The following is a 14,557-nucleotide window of genomic DNA, read 5'->3' as shown; positions in this document are numbered from 1 at the left end:
ATGATGAAGGCAAACCAGTTCCTCGTTTCTGTCCTTCTCCATTGCTTAAAGCGATTGAAAATGGAGGTATTTGTGTTCTTCAGTCGATGCATTTGATGAAATCGAATGTGATCGAGCGATTGAACTCTGTGTTGGAATTATCACCTGCAGATGGCCATCATCATGTAGTTCGATTTGATGAACGTCGAGAAAGACCGGAATTCGAAATGAGTCCCGAATTCCGTGTAATCGCAACAACGTCTGAGAAGGGATTGCTGGCATTTTCTCCTGCCTTGAGAAATCGATTTTTGGAAGTATTTGTGAGTCATGAAGATGCAAAGCGATTTGAAAACTCTCCCAAGCTTGAGAATAGTGAGGATAAAGATGAGATTGATGATTTGATTCATGATTATTCTCAAACAATCGACTGGTTCAAGCAGCAAGAACTCCATCGAATGGCTTATTTTGCCACTCAGTTAGCTGGATATGAATTGGATGAATCTCTGATTGAAATGCTCGCTAGACAACAGCCAATTCCTGAACTGCAATCCCTTCGAAGCCATTGGACTGAAGCTTCGAGATTGTTCTATTGTATTTGTAGGAACAAGGCTGTGGCACTGTGTGGACCTAGAGGCAGTGGAAAGTCCTATGCAATTCGCGAAATCATCAATAAGCTCTCTATCAGAAACTATCAAGTGTTCAGTGTATCTGGAGAAACCGAGTTTTCCACTCTGATGGGAAGTGTGGATATGAATGGCGATTTCCGAGCTGGAAGATTGATTCAAGCTGTAGAAAATGGAGAATTAGTGATATTCGAAAATGCTGAAAACATGTCAGCAGAATTACTGGAAATGCTTGATACTGTTTGTGATCCTTTCACTGATGAGTTCACTTATCCAGCTTCTATCAATCATTCAATTCATCCTTCATTCCGAGCTTTGTTCGTATTCACAACACGTCGAGTGAGTTCGTTGCCTTCTCTTCCTGCTTATTTCGATATTTGTGAAATGAGTCCAATCCAGAGTGATGAAGCGAAAGAGTTGATGAATAGTGAAATCTGCAAACGATTATGTGATCATATTGATAGTGGTGAGATTCCATTGAATGAAGTATTCACTCTGGATAAGATTTGCTTCAATTCTCCTCATCCAATTTGGATTGTAGCAGCATTGTTTGCAAATCGAATGGATCGCAAAGAACTACTTGAGAGAGTGATAGAAGAATGGAAAAAGACATCTGATACGGAAGTGAAAGAAGAATTGGAAATGGCAAGTGTGGTTTTGTCAACTCCAACAGTAACAGCAAGAAAATCCCCAAAGAATGAATCTAGGTCATTGCTTCAACGTGGACCTCTCGAAACAACAGTGCCAATCGAATATTCAAAGCTCAAGGATTTGGATTCTTCTGTATTGACTGCATTGTTTACTATTTCCATTTCCAATTTCAAGCAAACTCACCTTCCTGTGTTATTGGTTGGTGATTCAGATATTGCTTCTGAAGTCACTCATTTGCTGTTTCCCAATGCTGCTCATATGGAAATGTCTCGTTCAATGGAAATGTCTCACACATTTGGTGAGATTTCTGTTTGTCGTAAAGAAGACATTCAATACATTCTGAGACAAACATCGATCCAAAATGTTGATGGAACTCCGATGGAGGTATATCGAGAATACCTGAAGAGGTTATTGTATAGCGTGGCAGATTATGAATCATTGCTCATGATGCGTCCTGGTCCGATTCTCCGTTCGATAATGAGTAACAATTCGATCGTGTTGAACAATATCAATCTATTGAATGACCGATTGCTTCCTCGATTATATTCATTGTTGTTTAGTTTGGATTCGCAAGAGTTTAGTCTATTCGAAGATTATTCCCAAATTCAAACAGAGATTCTTGGTGAATCTGTGAATGCGATTGTAACATGCGAAGATCCAGATTATGGAAGAGTTGCAAAGAAAGACCAATTCATTCAAGTGTTTTGTCAACCCTATTCTGAATTAGAAAGGGCGAAATATGAGTTTGAAAGTCGAGATGACTATCCTTTGCACATTCTACGAAAGTCAAATATGCTGAGGAATGAATTTGTGAATGCTGAGAAAGTGATTCCATTCTATTTTCGATTCCTTCAATCTGATTTGGCATCTCGAGAGAATCTGATTCAAATGGGAATGATGAATAAGGATTTGAAGGAAGTGAGTGAATTCCTTCAATCAAGCAACAAGGATGATGCAATGCTAGAAAACGTGAAGCAAACTCTATCATTCCTATTTACAAATGATGTTATTGATGATATAGAATCCAGCCTTCATTCCAAGCATCCATTACTTCCTACAAAGACCACGATTCAGCTATTGGCATCCATTGTATTGGCAGATCGAAGTCATCTTCCTCTGATTCTTGAAGGAGATCCTGGAGTAGGCAAAACTGTTTCTGCTGAGAATTATTTCGTAAAGGAGAATCTTGACTATAAGCGAATCAATTTTTCGAATACCATAACGATTGACAGTTTGTTTGGATGTTATACGATTGTGAATGGATCATTACAATTTAGAGATGGAAGTATTACAGAACTATTGAAAAGAGGAGATCATTCAGATCAACGAATCGCATTGTTATTAGATGAAGTGAATTTGGCTCCATCAGATGTGCTTGAAGTATTACTCACTCTGATTCGTTGTTATGTGAATCACGATCCATTCCAAGTTCCAGGAGGCGATTTGATCAAAATTCCATCGAACATGCTGATCATTTGCTGTATGAATCCAGCATCCATGTCAGCAAATCGCAGCACATTGCCTCGTCAATTCTACAAGTATTGTATTTATCATCGTGATTTGAAATACACATTGAATGAATTGTTCCTCACAGCTCGTCAAATCTTGAGTAATGTAATGGAATCGGAAGATGAATCAACAGAGAATCAGATTCTTGATTTGTTTGAATATTCCTACAACTCCTATCAAAAGACATCGATTCCATTCTCACTTCGAGATGTATTGAAAGTGGATCAGATTGTGAACAATGGAAATAACCTATCATTGGAAACTGCTTTATGGTTGGTGTTTGCTTGTCGTTATGAAGAATCGGAGAGAAAAGAAATCGAGAAGATATTGAAGCTGGAAGATACATTGAAAGTTGATATTATCAAACAAGACGACCAATGTGTTGTTCGTGGTTATTGGGACATTGAAACACAACAAATGTATTCAGGATCTTTCAAAGAGTATTGTTTCACTTCAACAGAGAAAGTGACGATATTCAAGTTGAGTCTTGCTTTACAATCCAAACGAGCTATTTTGGTTTATGGATCTTCTCCCTCTGGCAAATCGTATTGTATTTCGAATCTGGCATTGATGTGGGATAAACAATGCACTTCGGTGTTTTTGAATCACGAAAGCTCTCCAGATGTGTTCATTGGTCGAAGTACTCTTGGAATTGATGAAAATGGGAATGAATGTATCAAATTCCGAGAAGGTCCGCTGTTGAAAGCAATGGAGAGTGGGGATTGGATTGTGATCGAAGATATTCATTTGGCAAACAATGATGTGATGGAATCGCTGAATTCTCTGTGTGAAGAAAACCCAACATTGAAGGTATTAGCAGGAAATGAAGAAATAACGTATTCAATGCGACCGAAAAGGGGTGAGAGAAGGATTCACGAAGCATTCCGAATCTTCTTTACAATATCGGACAATACATTGAAACACTTCACTGGACCATTCTTGAGTCGTTGTGTGATTGTGTATTGTGATCCAATATCGACTCAAGCAAATGTTCAAGAAATCTGCCAAATCAATGAATCGAGATGCGATCCTTGTAATTTTGGAATTAAAGAATCGGAGACCTTCCGACGATGTATTCGAGTAATAAACAGTAAAGAAAGAGATGCATTCTTGTTTGAATTTGGATATACACCGAAGAGAAATGCTTTGGTTTCAAAGATTGAAATCCCCAAATCTATTGAATACGAATTATTTGACTATTTGAACAGTGTAAATAGTTTGTCAGAAACTGAAAAAATGACTCGAATGATTGCTATAATGGAGAAGATTTGTACAAGCACAAAGAGTGGATTTGTGATCGACGACACTATCGAACTACTACAAAGCTGTATAAAGTGTTTTGAAAACCATTTCATTTACTATGTAATGGATTGTGCCATCAAAGTACTCGAAATGGATAATCATCAGAATTGTATGATGAAGAGGCAAAGAGGAGGAAATGCAGGTGTTCTTCGTCGTTGGTATTTGATTTCCTCGATTGATCCGAAAATGAATAGCAAGTACAAAATGTCAGATTGCATGTTTGACCAAGGAATCACAATCAAGCAGTTATTTGACATTCCTACAACCGAACAATATATATATTTGGAATTGCTGTTTATTTGTGATAGAAGAAATGAATTATGTGATTATATGAAGGAAACTGTATTAATTGATTTGGCACTTGAAGTATTTGCGATTATGGATAACAGTGAATGGAGAGTCATGGCAGAACCAATGATGAAGGCAATCATCAATATTCGAGAAATCTATTTGGATGTACTTAAGAAAGACAATTATTATAGAAATAAGGCAAAGTATACCGACTGTATGAATCTTCAGAATTCAATTCAGTCAGTGAATCGATCCATTGAGTGCTTCCCATCTGAAATAAAAGAATCAAATTGTGTGAAGGAAATAATTAGCACTCTTGAAACAATCGAATCTGCTGCTAAAATGTGTGTTATAAATTGTAACAAGAATGATGATGATGAGCAAGGAATGAAGTTCAGATTTACAGAAGCAGAATACAGTTGTAGTAAGAATCAAGAATTAAAGAATTACTTGGAACAGGCATTTGAGGATAAGATGATTGATAGCAAAACATACAAATCCTTGAATTTCAATGTCAGTGAGTCAAAGTATACCAAGTATGAATATAAATCAACAGCAAATCAATTCATTGTAAAAACATCTCATTTGATTTATAAACTGAAAACATTTAAGAACTATCCATTCATATTGAGTGAATATGCAGATGTATTGAATCGATTGGAATTGAATGTGACTGATATTCTAAAAGAATTCAGTAGTTCATCAATTCTCCTTCCCCACTTATTGAAAATGTTGAATGTTTTGCTGAAAAAGGAAATGGAAAACTTGGATTGGAATAAATTGTTAGAGGATTACAGCGAATATCCATTCATAACTCCTGTTGAAGTGACTAAAGAAGACTTTGAAGCAGCCATTGAAATGTTGTTTGAAAGAGATTGGTATAGAACTTACAAAAAAAAGCATGGTGAAAACCCTAATGTGTTGTGTTATTTGAAAACAGCACTTTCTGAACAATTCATAATACTTACTCCAGTAAAAAGTATAACGATATGCTTGCCCTTATTACTTCGAGCAGTTGATGAAAATGGCGATATCGAGCGATTTTCGGTAAGCCAGATAAAGGCTGTTCAGCATTCTTGGATTTGTGATCTTCCTGAAGTAGTACCTGAAGGCGTTGTCATCAGTCAATCCATTTTGAAATGTGAAAGAGATATTGTTTCTCTGAAAGCAAAGGACGACCCAGATGATATTGTATTAAAGCATGAGTGTCAATTGAGTAAAGAGGAAAAACTATGTATCCTTTGCCCGAGAAAAAGAAATTTGATTGGTGAGGTTGTACAAGATATGCTATTAAATAAAGAACTAAGAGAATATGCAATTGAATGTTTGAAGTATTCCAGGTCTATCAATCAGTTGGTAGATGAAGTACTGAAGACGAAAAGTGAAAAATTGAAAAGGAGGAAACAAGAATTGGAAGATAAGTTAAATGCAGAAAAACAAAAATACGATGCAAAAGAAAAAGAATGCAGAAAAATGTGTGAAGAGCTTGAAACTATGAAGAAAACCATTATAGAAAAATATACACGCTTAGCTGAGGAAAAAACTAAGCAATGTTGTAAGAGTCAAGAATATGAAACGAGAAATAAGAAAACAATACAAATGTTGTGTTGTTTTAGTGCGGTTAATATGATCATGAAAGAATTATACCCTAAACACGATATGAAGAATGATACTTTATTTTCTGAAGCTGCCGATGAATACAAAATATTCTCTTTTCAGATATTATGCTTTGAAAACTGTAAAACGGAGGAACCTGTGACTATCGAATTATCACCACCTCATGGTATTGATTGCTATTTGAACAAATCCACCTTAAAAATCAATGTTAATGATACATCCTATATAATAACTATGGAAAATAGAATTGGAATTGTATTGCCCCTAGCTCCCTATAAATGGAATATAACTGTTAAAGATGATTCCGTTAAGATAAAGTCGTTTTTTTTGGAATTTAGTAAGAGAAAGCTAAATATAAAAGATAAAGATAAAGCAATCATTGAAAATGCTAACACAAGATGCTGCTTTACCTGTATGATAGCACTAATGAAGAGTCTAGATTTAAAGTATGAAGCCAAATATATTAGGGATCACGATATTCTGGAATATGCTAGTAACCATAGCATTTCAAAACCATCATCATCATGTTTAACGGTTTATAGCAAGCAAATCTCTTTTATAATGAAGGGATCAACTAAATTTTTCGAGTGTTCTGAAATTACTTCAGGAAATGATATCCTACCAATCAATGAAGTCAATACTAAAGTAATAAAGGAAGAATGGACACTAAATGATTTCATTACGGGAGATGAAGTAATGGCATCTGTAGATGAGGAATCGAAAGAAGATGTACAGAACTATAATGAGCTACATACGAAATACCTCGATTCTAAAAAGGCTCTGAGCAAAGAGAATGAACAAAAATTGCAAGTTAAAATACAACAGATAGAAAATGAACTAAATTCTGTGATATGTTACTTCTTTCCTAAAACAGTAGAAAAGTCGAAAAGAAATGTAAATGAATATTGTGGTATAAAGAATACTATTGTAATTGATACAAGAAATGGTTGGAAGATTATACTTCCAGAGAATGACTTATTTAAGCTTCCAATGCATTATAAGGGAAGACATTCAAATTGTATTCGAATACCATACATTGTATTTGGCGATGAGAAAGTATCGTTTTCTAGTGATAGTTGCGATTTACAAGTGACTGATCAGTTCATTAGTTTGACTATGAGCGATAATGTTTTCGAATATAGTGAAAACGGTCAAATCAAGATATCAATTAATATTTCAGTTAAATCTGGTTCAAAAGAAGCTCATAAGGTTTGTAATTTCGCATTTCAGCATATTGAAACACCATCACTGATTGAAACTGAGCAAGCATGCGAAATCGATGATTCAGACAAGAAAGTATTGTACTGTGACGCCGATTCGTTGACCCTGTATTTTGTAGATAGTCGAAGAAGAAAGAAAGTTAAAATATGGGGCAAATTGGATAACGGAATTGAGATTAATAGAAAAAGAATTGTTAACGGTTACAACTGGTTTGAATATGATAGAAATGGTTGTCTCAAGTACTTTGTTGAATCTGAGCCAAGTAATACTCTAAATTGTGATATCAGTAACGAGGATGTAGAATCATATATTAATAAACTCAAAAGTCATTGTATATCTGATTTCGTGGACAGTTTTGGCAAAATCCCCTATTTGCTAGGAAATCAATCATTTGCCAAACGAGTATTATCGATTCACCGGTAATTAACGAATGTATTCCACTCAGTCGCCCTAGGAAGGCAGCATTAGAAGTCTTAGATCACCAGTCTTTTAACATAAAATGGGATATAACCTCCCATTTTGACAATCACAGAACCGAGTTGGTAGAAGAAAAGTGTGCTTCAAGTGAGGTAACTGTGGAATTAATTGAGGTAAAAAGGAATACAGATCAAGAAGTTGAAAGAATCTGGAAAAAGGGAACCTTGAAAAATGAAGTGGTTGAATTGATATCACAACGAGCTCAAGCCATACTTCATAAAGAAGACTTTTTTATTGCAGTAGATTCTGAAGACATGCAGAAAGAAGAAACACCGAAAACTGAAATCGATCTAAGGTATAAATCGATAGATTACAAATCATATTTGAAAGTGGTAAACTCCTATAAAATGGACGCCTTGTTTAGTTTGGTATATAAGAGAAGACTTACTTCCAAGTATGTGAAGCCGTTAAGTAACAAAAATAGTCTCCAAACAGTGACTTTGACAAATGAAAACGTTAAAATTCCTTTCTCAGTTCTCGAGGCAGTGTTGTCTGTGTCTTCTCAGTTAATCAGTTATATTATGAAAAAAATGGTAAATCATCGTATGTACTCTACTATAAATATCATTATTGATACAAATTGCAGCTTGAGAAAAGGAAAATTAAGAATGAGGTCAATCATAACATCCATACTGATTACAATCTTGAAGGAACTTGGCATTTCATTCAATCTGTATGTGTTCTGTGGGAGATATAAAGGTGTGCATGTTTCTATGAAAGATCGATCGATTCGTGAAATTATCTCCTTCTTATTTGACATGGAAGAAGTTGTAAAAATGCCCTCGACTCCTCTGGATCTATTGACAGTGAAAGATCAATTTGACGAGAACGATCCTATCGTGATTGTGAGTGATGGATTCAGTGAACAACTGATGTCTCAGGACGATGATGTCAAAACTATTTTTAATAAGTACAAAAAATTGCACTTAATTTGGATAATTGGAAGAAATAAGGAATCCATTAATGAAAGCAATAAACGAAAGCAATTAAAGGCTCTAAAATTGAATTTTACTTCTATTATTCATTTTTCTAGAGTTCATGATTTATTTTGTGCTCCTTTGTGCAGTATCTTCTTTGACGAAAATTTGATGAAGCCTAATAAATGTAAAAGGGTAGATAATGCTATAAACTTCAGTTCTGCAATAGATATCACAACTAAATTCGTATTTAAAGTGAATAAATCTGTTATCCTATTGAATACAATAGCAAGTCCCAAGGCAGCAACCATTGTGGATCTGTTAGAAGGAGAGTTGTCATTTTGTCCAAAATCGATGCGATATTCCTCTGGATTGACAAAGTTGAATGGAGTGATTCAAGGTGAAAATCTATTTGATGCAATGAACATGTCTCTGTTCGTTCCCAATAAATCAACAGCCTTTGTTGCATCCACTTCAGGAACTTCGATTCATATGGCAAACTACATCAAATATGTGGTTAGCAAAACGGGAGATGGCAAGTTTTTCAAAAAGCTTGGAAGTGAAAAGATTCGAAGTTACAATGCAAGTATTGTGATTGATTGCTCTTCAATCGCATTCAGTGAAACAAACCGAGTTCATTCATTGATCACGATCTTCACAATGCTTCGAAATCTAAGTAATATGCAACTGCCTTGCATTGATTTGTGGGTGGCTTCATCTAGAATCATTCGTGTAGCAACAGGCATATCATCTATGGATTTGTGGGAAAGCAATATTGTGGCTGCGTTGTATCATGCATTACTGTCTCCTTGTCAAAATACTTGCTTGCCTGATTGTATTCGTTATGCTTGTAGTACTTGTAACACTCGATCATTCCAATCTGTAATGATGGTGTTAACAAATGGTGTGTTATGTAATGAATCCAGAGAAGAAATCAAATCGATTGTGAGTGGAATCGAAATGACCTATCTTGGAATTGGAATTGGCTTGTATTTGTGTGGATTTGAAGATTTGTTCCCCACAATGATTTGGAATTCAAATCCTGCTCGATTGTCCGAAACCTTGATGAATCTGACAACTCCATCAGTCAATACCAATACGAATGCAGTTCCAGAGAAGAAAATAGATGGAATGATTTGGAATGGAACATTTGACAAGACTTATGGAGAATTGACAAAGACGATCTGCAATATCCCCAGTATTTATGAGACTACATTGAGTAGTGTTCGATTCAATGATGAGACGGATGGAAAAGATGCAATGAAAAAGATTAATGATATTAACGACAGCAGATATGACTTGGGAGTGGATGGAGCGTTTGGTCACTATTCGATTTTGTTCATTATTCTTTATTTGTGTCGAGGAGAGAAAGATGAGAAAGGAAACGTGATTGATGAGTTTATCACAGAGGAAGTCTTGAGAAATGGAAAAGTTGTGGAGAGTGAAAGGTTCTCTCCCATATTGAAACTCGGAGACAGGAATATTAATGGAAAGCCCATAGGGAAAGGGTTTAACATCCGTTATGCATTTGATTACATATCTGCAATTAATGAGTTGATGAGCGGCAAATATCGAATGACGTTCATAACATGTTCTCCTGGAGATGGAATCATGGCAAAAGAATGTGATAATAGTGTAGATCATTATGCAGATGCCTTTGTGAGCTGTGTCCACGAATTCAATAGGAGAGGAGGCGGTGTATTCTGGTTTTTGGAGAACTACCCATTCACTTATGAAGCTGATTTGTACTTTAAGAAATTCTATGGATTTGAAGCAGTGGGAGACAAAGAAAAAACCATAGAAGGAGGTAAAGTGATGAAACGAGTGAAAAACGAAGCACCCGAAGCAGGCCATTTCATCACAATTGGAGGAGATGCATTGAACTATTCTAACTTGTCTCGTCTGGATTTTGGGATAGTAAGTATTTTTGAGGGAAGAACACTTTGTACACTGAGTGAATATCAATTTGAAGAAATTGGATTCCGTGTATTTGCCAGAGAAAGTGAAGGGCATGCTTCGATTATGGTGAGGGAGAAGAACCAAGGAAGTGATGAAGGCAGGATGATAATTGATACAGCTGCATCGAAACTGTTTTTGGAGTTCACAGAAGATGGAACCGCGCGATGGATCAGCAATGCTGCAGTTTGGTTGTGTAACACAGAAGAGTTTGAAGAAGAACGATTCTTGGATCCTAGCCTCACTTCTGGAATCAAGATGGATGGAGTTATATTACCTGATAAGAAGCTGATGCAAAAACGAAAGGTAGCAAGCAAAAAACAGGTGAATTTCTGCTTGAGTATTGTGATGGATACAACAGGATCAATGAGACCGTATATCAATGCAACTAGAGATAACATTGTACAAATATTGAATCAGTTAAAGAAGATCGAGAAAGATTATCATCTTCCTGAAGGAGGAATTGTGGGTCAAGTAGTACAGTATAAGAATTTTCATGACCGTTTACATGGAGAGCAAGCAGAGTGTATTACTAGTGATTTTGAATGGTTGAAACACAAACTTGATTCATTTAGAACAAGTGGTGGCGGAGATGGATGTGGAGATATTCAAGGAGGATTGATTCGAGCGTTAGAACAAATGAAACAACCACCTTTTGATAATTACAACCATTTGATTCTTGTCGTTGGAGACTATGCATATCATGGAGATACACCAGGTTGTAAAGTGAGAGAATATATCAATGGAGAAAGCATTTTCACTGTATGGTACAGAATCTATGAGGATATTCTACTGTTTAAAAATGTGCGCATAATGTTCATGCCCATTTATCCTGCTCAGATTAGACTAACAATGAATAGAATGCAATCAGCCCTAGGTTCAGAAATTGTAGATAGTGCTGAAGTTACAACAGAGACAAATTTCATACAAGTGATTACAAATACTACAATCCAAGAGTATAAACGATTCGTTGGTATTTCTTAACAATGATATTGGTATTCTTGTTTGTTGTTCACATTAATTCTATGCATATTATTGTACAAGCATGCGAAACCTTTTTTAAAGTTTCCTAACAATTGATATTCACAGAATTGCTAAAAAAAGGTTAGAATGATTATGATGATACTTCAATGGGTGAATTCACATGTAGTGAATATATAAATTGATTAAGACGTGAGTTTGGAGAGAAATATCGATCTAAAGTTGTATTTCAAACAATTCTGATAAACGAATTCTTACACTACATACCACACACTCCATATAGAATTTAGAAATTTGACAAGCATAGATTGTCGATTATTCGCTACCAATTTGTGTTTTTACCCTAATCAATTTTACTATTTTTGATTCACTATTAATCATTTCATTTAACGTAAATGATTGTACTGCTATTAAAGAATTTCAAATCCAATCATCAAAATAAGTCGAATATGTGGAATTGCAAAAATACATTTCTATATCTCTTTATTATTGTGTTCGGTTCATCAAAGATATCATATTTATCAAGAAATGAATGATCAGAGAAAAGTTCAACCTGCCCCAATAATTGTTATGGAAGTAGATACTATTTTAGTGACTAGTTTAGGTGTAGAAAGAAATAAAGAAGATTTAAGCATATGGAATAATTGTATTTGTAGTGAATTTCCAATTGTGAATAAAACCATAATTGAAAGGCAAGCCTTGTGTGAAATTGGTTCTCCTCACCTTGGATACACTTTGAAAGCGTCAGTAAAAGATGGACTTCTCAATGGGAATGCGACTATTGAGGATCCAAATGGAACTATAGTAGCACGCTTGAATTATGAAAAGGGAATGGAAAATGATAAATGTACATTATACTACAAATGAGGAAAAGTAGATTTTCCGAAATAAGAATTGAGTAGTTATTTCAAGCTTCAATTCTCTATAAAGTGGTTACTATTGAGATCAATACTTAAAGGGGATTGTCCCTCTTTTGACAAGAGTCTATTATTCCTCGATCAGAATGTCAATTGATAAACCATAATGATAACCTGAAGTTTTTGTATATTATGTTTCACCTCCTATCGCAATGTATTTATTATAGCTTATTCTATGCGATCATACATTTAGAACCGCAAAATATCAAAGATCACTGTTTATTTCTTTGTATATGATCTTATGGGGAAATGATCACATTCTTATATTCAGTTTTCTTAAACACCACTTTATAAAAAGCAATAAAATGTGGGAATGCTATTTGAATGACAATAATAATGTGAGGAATATTGTTTTCACTAAAGAATAGTAGTAATAACGTCTCATTTGTTGTACGAACTACTTTTGAATCATTCCTTTATGAGTAGATTTGAGAAAATGAATAGTATTAATTAAGGATGTTGTTGTTGCGTTGTGTACCAATAATAAATCAATGTGTAATGTTATTAATTAACTAAATATGATGTTTTGAAGGCTAGGATATTTGATATTCCCTTTATTATGTCATGTCATAATACTTATTACTGAATAAACATCATTCATTTTTAATTCATCACAAGAATGATAAATCTATTAGATATTCAATATAAAAGATCTATAAATAATTTAGGCTCATTCACCTTTTTCCAGTTAAGAACTAGGCAATCGAATAATGAATTTGAATAATGCTTGTTAGAGTAATTCGATATACATATATATGTGTGTAATCGATATTACTGAATGGCAAAAACATATAATGAGCATTGAAATACTGCTGTATTGAATAAGTTTGTTCTGAGTTACTCTCCTTCTTCAATAGTAATTCTTTGATGATTCCACATCCCACATTCGATTTGGCATTGGTACTACTAAATTGTTTACTCTATTCCCTACCTCGAATTCTATTCTCTGCCTTCAATTTGCATGCCAACTTCCCATATTCCCTCCCCTTTTGACACATTTATCACACACAAACATTTCAAACACTTTTCATTTTTCACTTGATACTCTGCTTCCTTTTGAAGATCGTACTCCCAGACTTGAATAATCATCCACATGACGACTCACAATCCCCATACTTGGAGTTCTTCGATGCGTACTCACAGTTTCTCCCCGCTGTTCTCGAGCTACAATGCTGGGAGTTCTAACATCCATCTTGGGAAACACATCTACATCGTTTTCCCCTCGAGTTAAAGACACCGACGAGAAGTTTCTCAAATGATGCCCAGTACTCATTTGAGAATTCGGAGGAATACTAGAGACATCGCTATAGTCATCGGATGATTCATTGCCTTCTCCTCCTGATTCTCCTTCTTCTTCTTCTTCTTCTTCGATTATCGCATCATCCGAATTTAATTGAACAACCGAAGGCTGTCGAATTCGCGAAAGAATCGGTCGGTTCTTTCGCGAAATCCCGATTTCTGCTGCAGCAAAATTCTGATGGCTATTCAGCAAGAAATCCAGCTTCGATTCCTCTCGATTCTTCTCTGCTTCGTAATTGTCGTAGTCTTCACTCAGCGTAGAAAGCAAGAAATAGCTGTTCTCTGGAAGAGGATTGAACGAATAGCCATGGATCAGATTGGCAGTCGAAAACTCTCCATCGGTTGTGGTCAATAGCATCAGATTGCTGATGTCTTCTTTCTGCACGAAGAACTCACCGTCCACGTCGCATCCCGAAACATTCTGCCAATCGAACGATTCATACGCCATGCCTTTCAGCAACAGCGATATGCGGTTCCAGGTAAACACGACAGAAGTCGGGACGATGAGATTCTCCAGAATGAAAGAAATGTCAGGGAAGGAGATTAGCTGGTTGAGATATTTGTTGGATTTCAGAATCTGGGCGTTCATCAGTTGTTGTCCTTTCTATCCGTCAATTCCACAGAGTAAACTCACCGTTATGAGGATTGCGATCGCGAGAATCAGCAGTTCGCTTACCTGCGCAGCGTCCTTCAATCGATCTACCATGGAAGGGTCGATCGAAATCGGCTTGGGAGGAGGCTGACAAACCACATTCACGATTCCATCGATCATTTCATCCACCACTTCATTCACTAAAATCTCATCCTCTAGAGAGTG

General features: G+C 35.7%; 2 protein-coding genes across 2 annotated transcripts; both read right to left on the bottom strand.

Annotated features, from left to right (window-relative positions):
- Nucleotides 1-9,670: 9,670 nt before the first annotated feature.
- Nucleotides 9,671-10,600, bottom strand: GSBLH_T00003440001 (uncharacterized protein; the record flags this gene model as incomplete). The annotated part of the gene is made up of 1 exon (XM_013042194.1): nucleotides 9,671-10,600. The coding sequence occupies one exon, from the start codon at nucleotides 10,598-10,600 to the stop codon at nucleotides 9,671-9,673; it is 930 nt and encodes a 309-aa protein (XP_012897648.1).
- Nucleotides 10,601-13,468: 2,868 nt separating this feature from the next.
- On the bottom strand, nucleotides 13,469-14,098 carry GSBLH_T00003439001 (uncharacterized protein; the record flags this gene model as incomplete). The annotated part of the gene is made up of 1 exon (XM_013042193.1): nucleotides 13,469-14,098. One exon carries the CDS (start codon nucleotides 14,096-14,098, stop codon nucleotides 13,469-13,471), a length of 630 nt encoding a protein of 209 aa, XP_012897647.1.
- Nucleotides 14,099-14,557: the final 459 nt, after the last annotated feature.

The sequence above is a fragment of the Blastocystis hominis genome, assembly GCF_000151665.1.
Source record: "Blastocystis hominis, Singapore isolate B (sub-type 7) whole genome shotgun sequence assembly, scaffold_3".
NCBI lineage: Eukaryota > Bigyra > Opalinata > Blastocystidae > Blastocystis > Blastocystis hominis.
The sequence above is the reverse complement of the archived record's forward strand: the minus strand, read 5'-3'. Positions and strand labels throughout refer to the sequence as shown.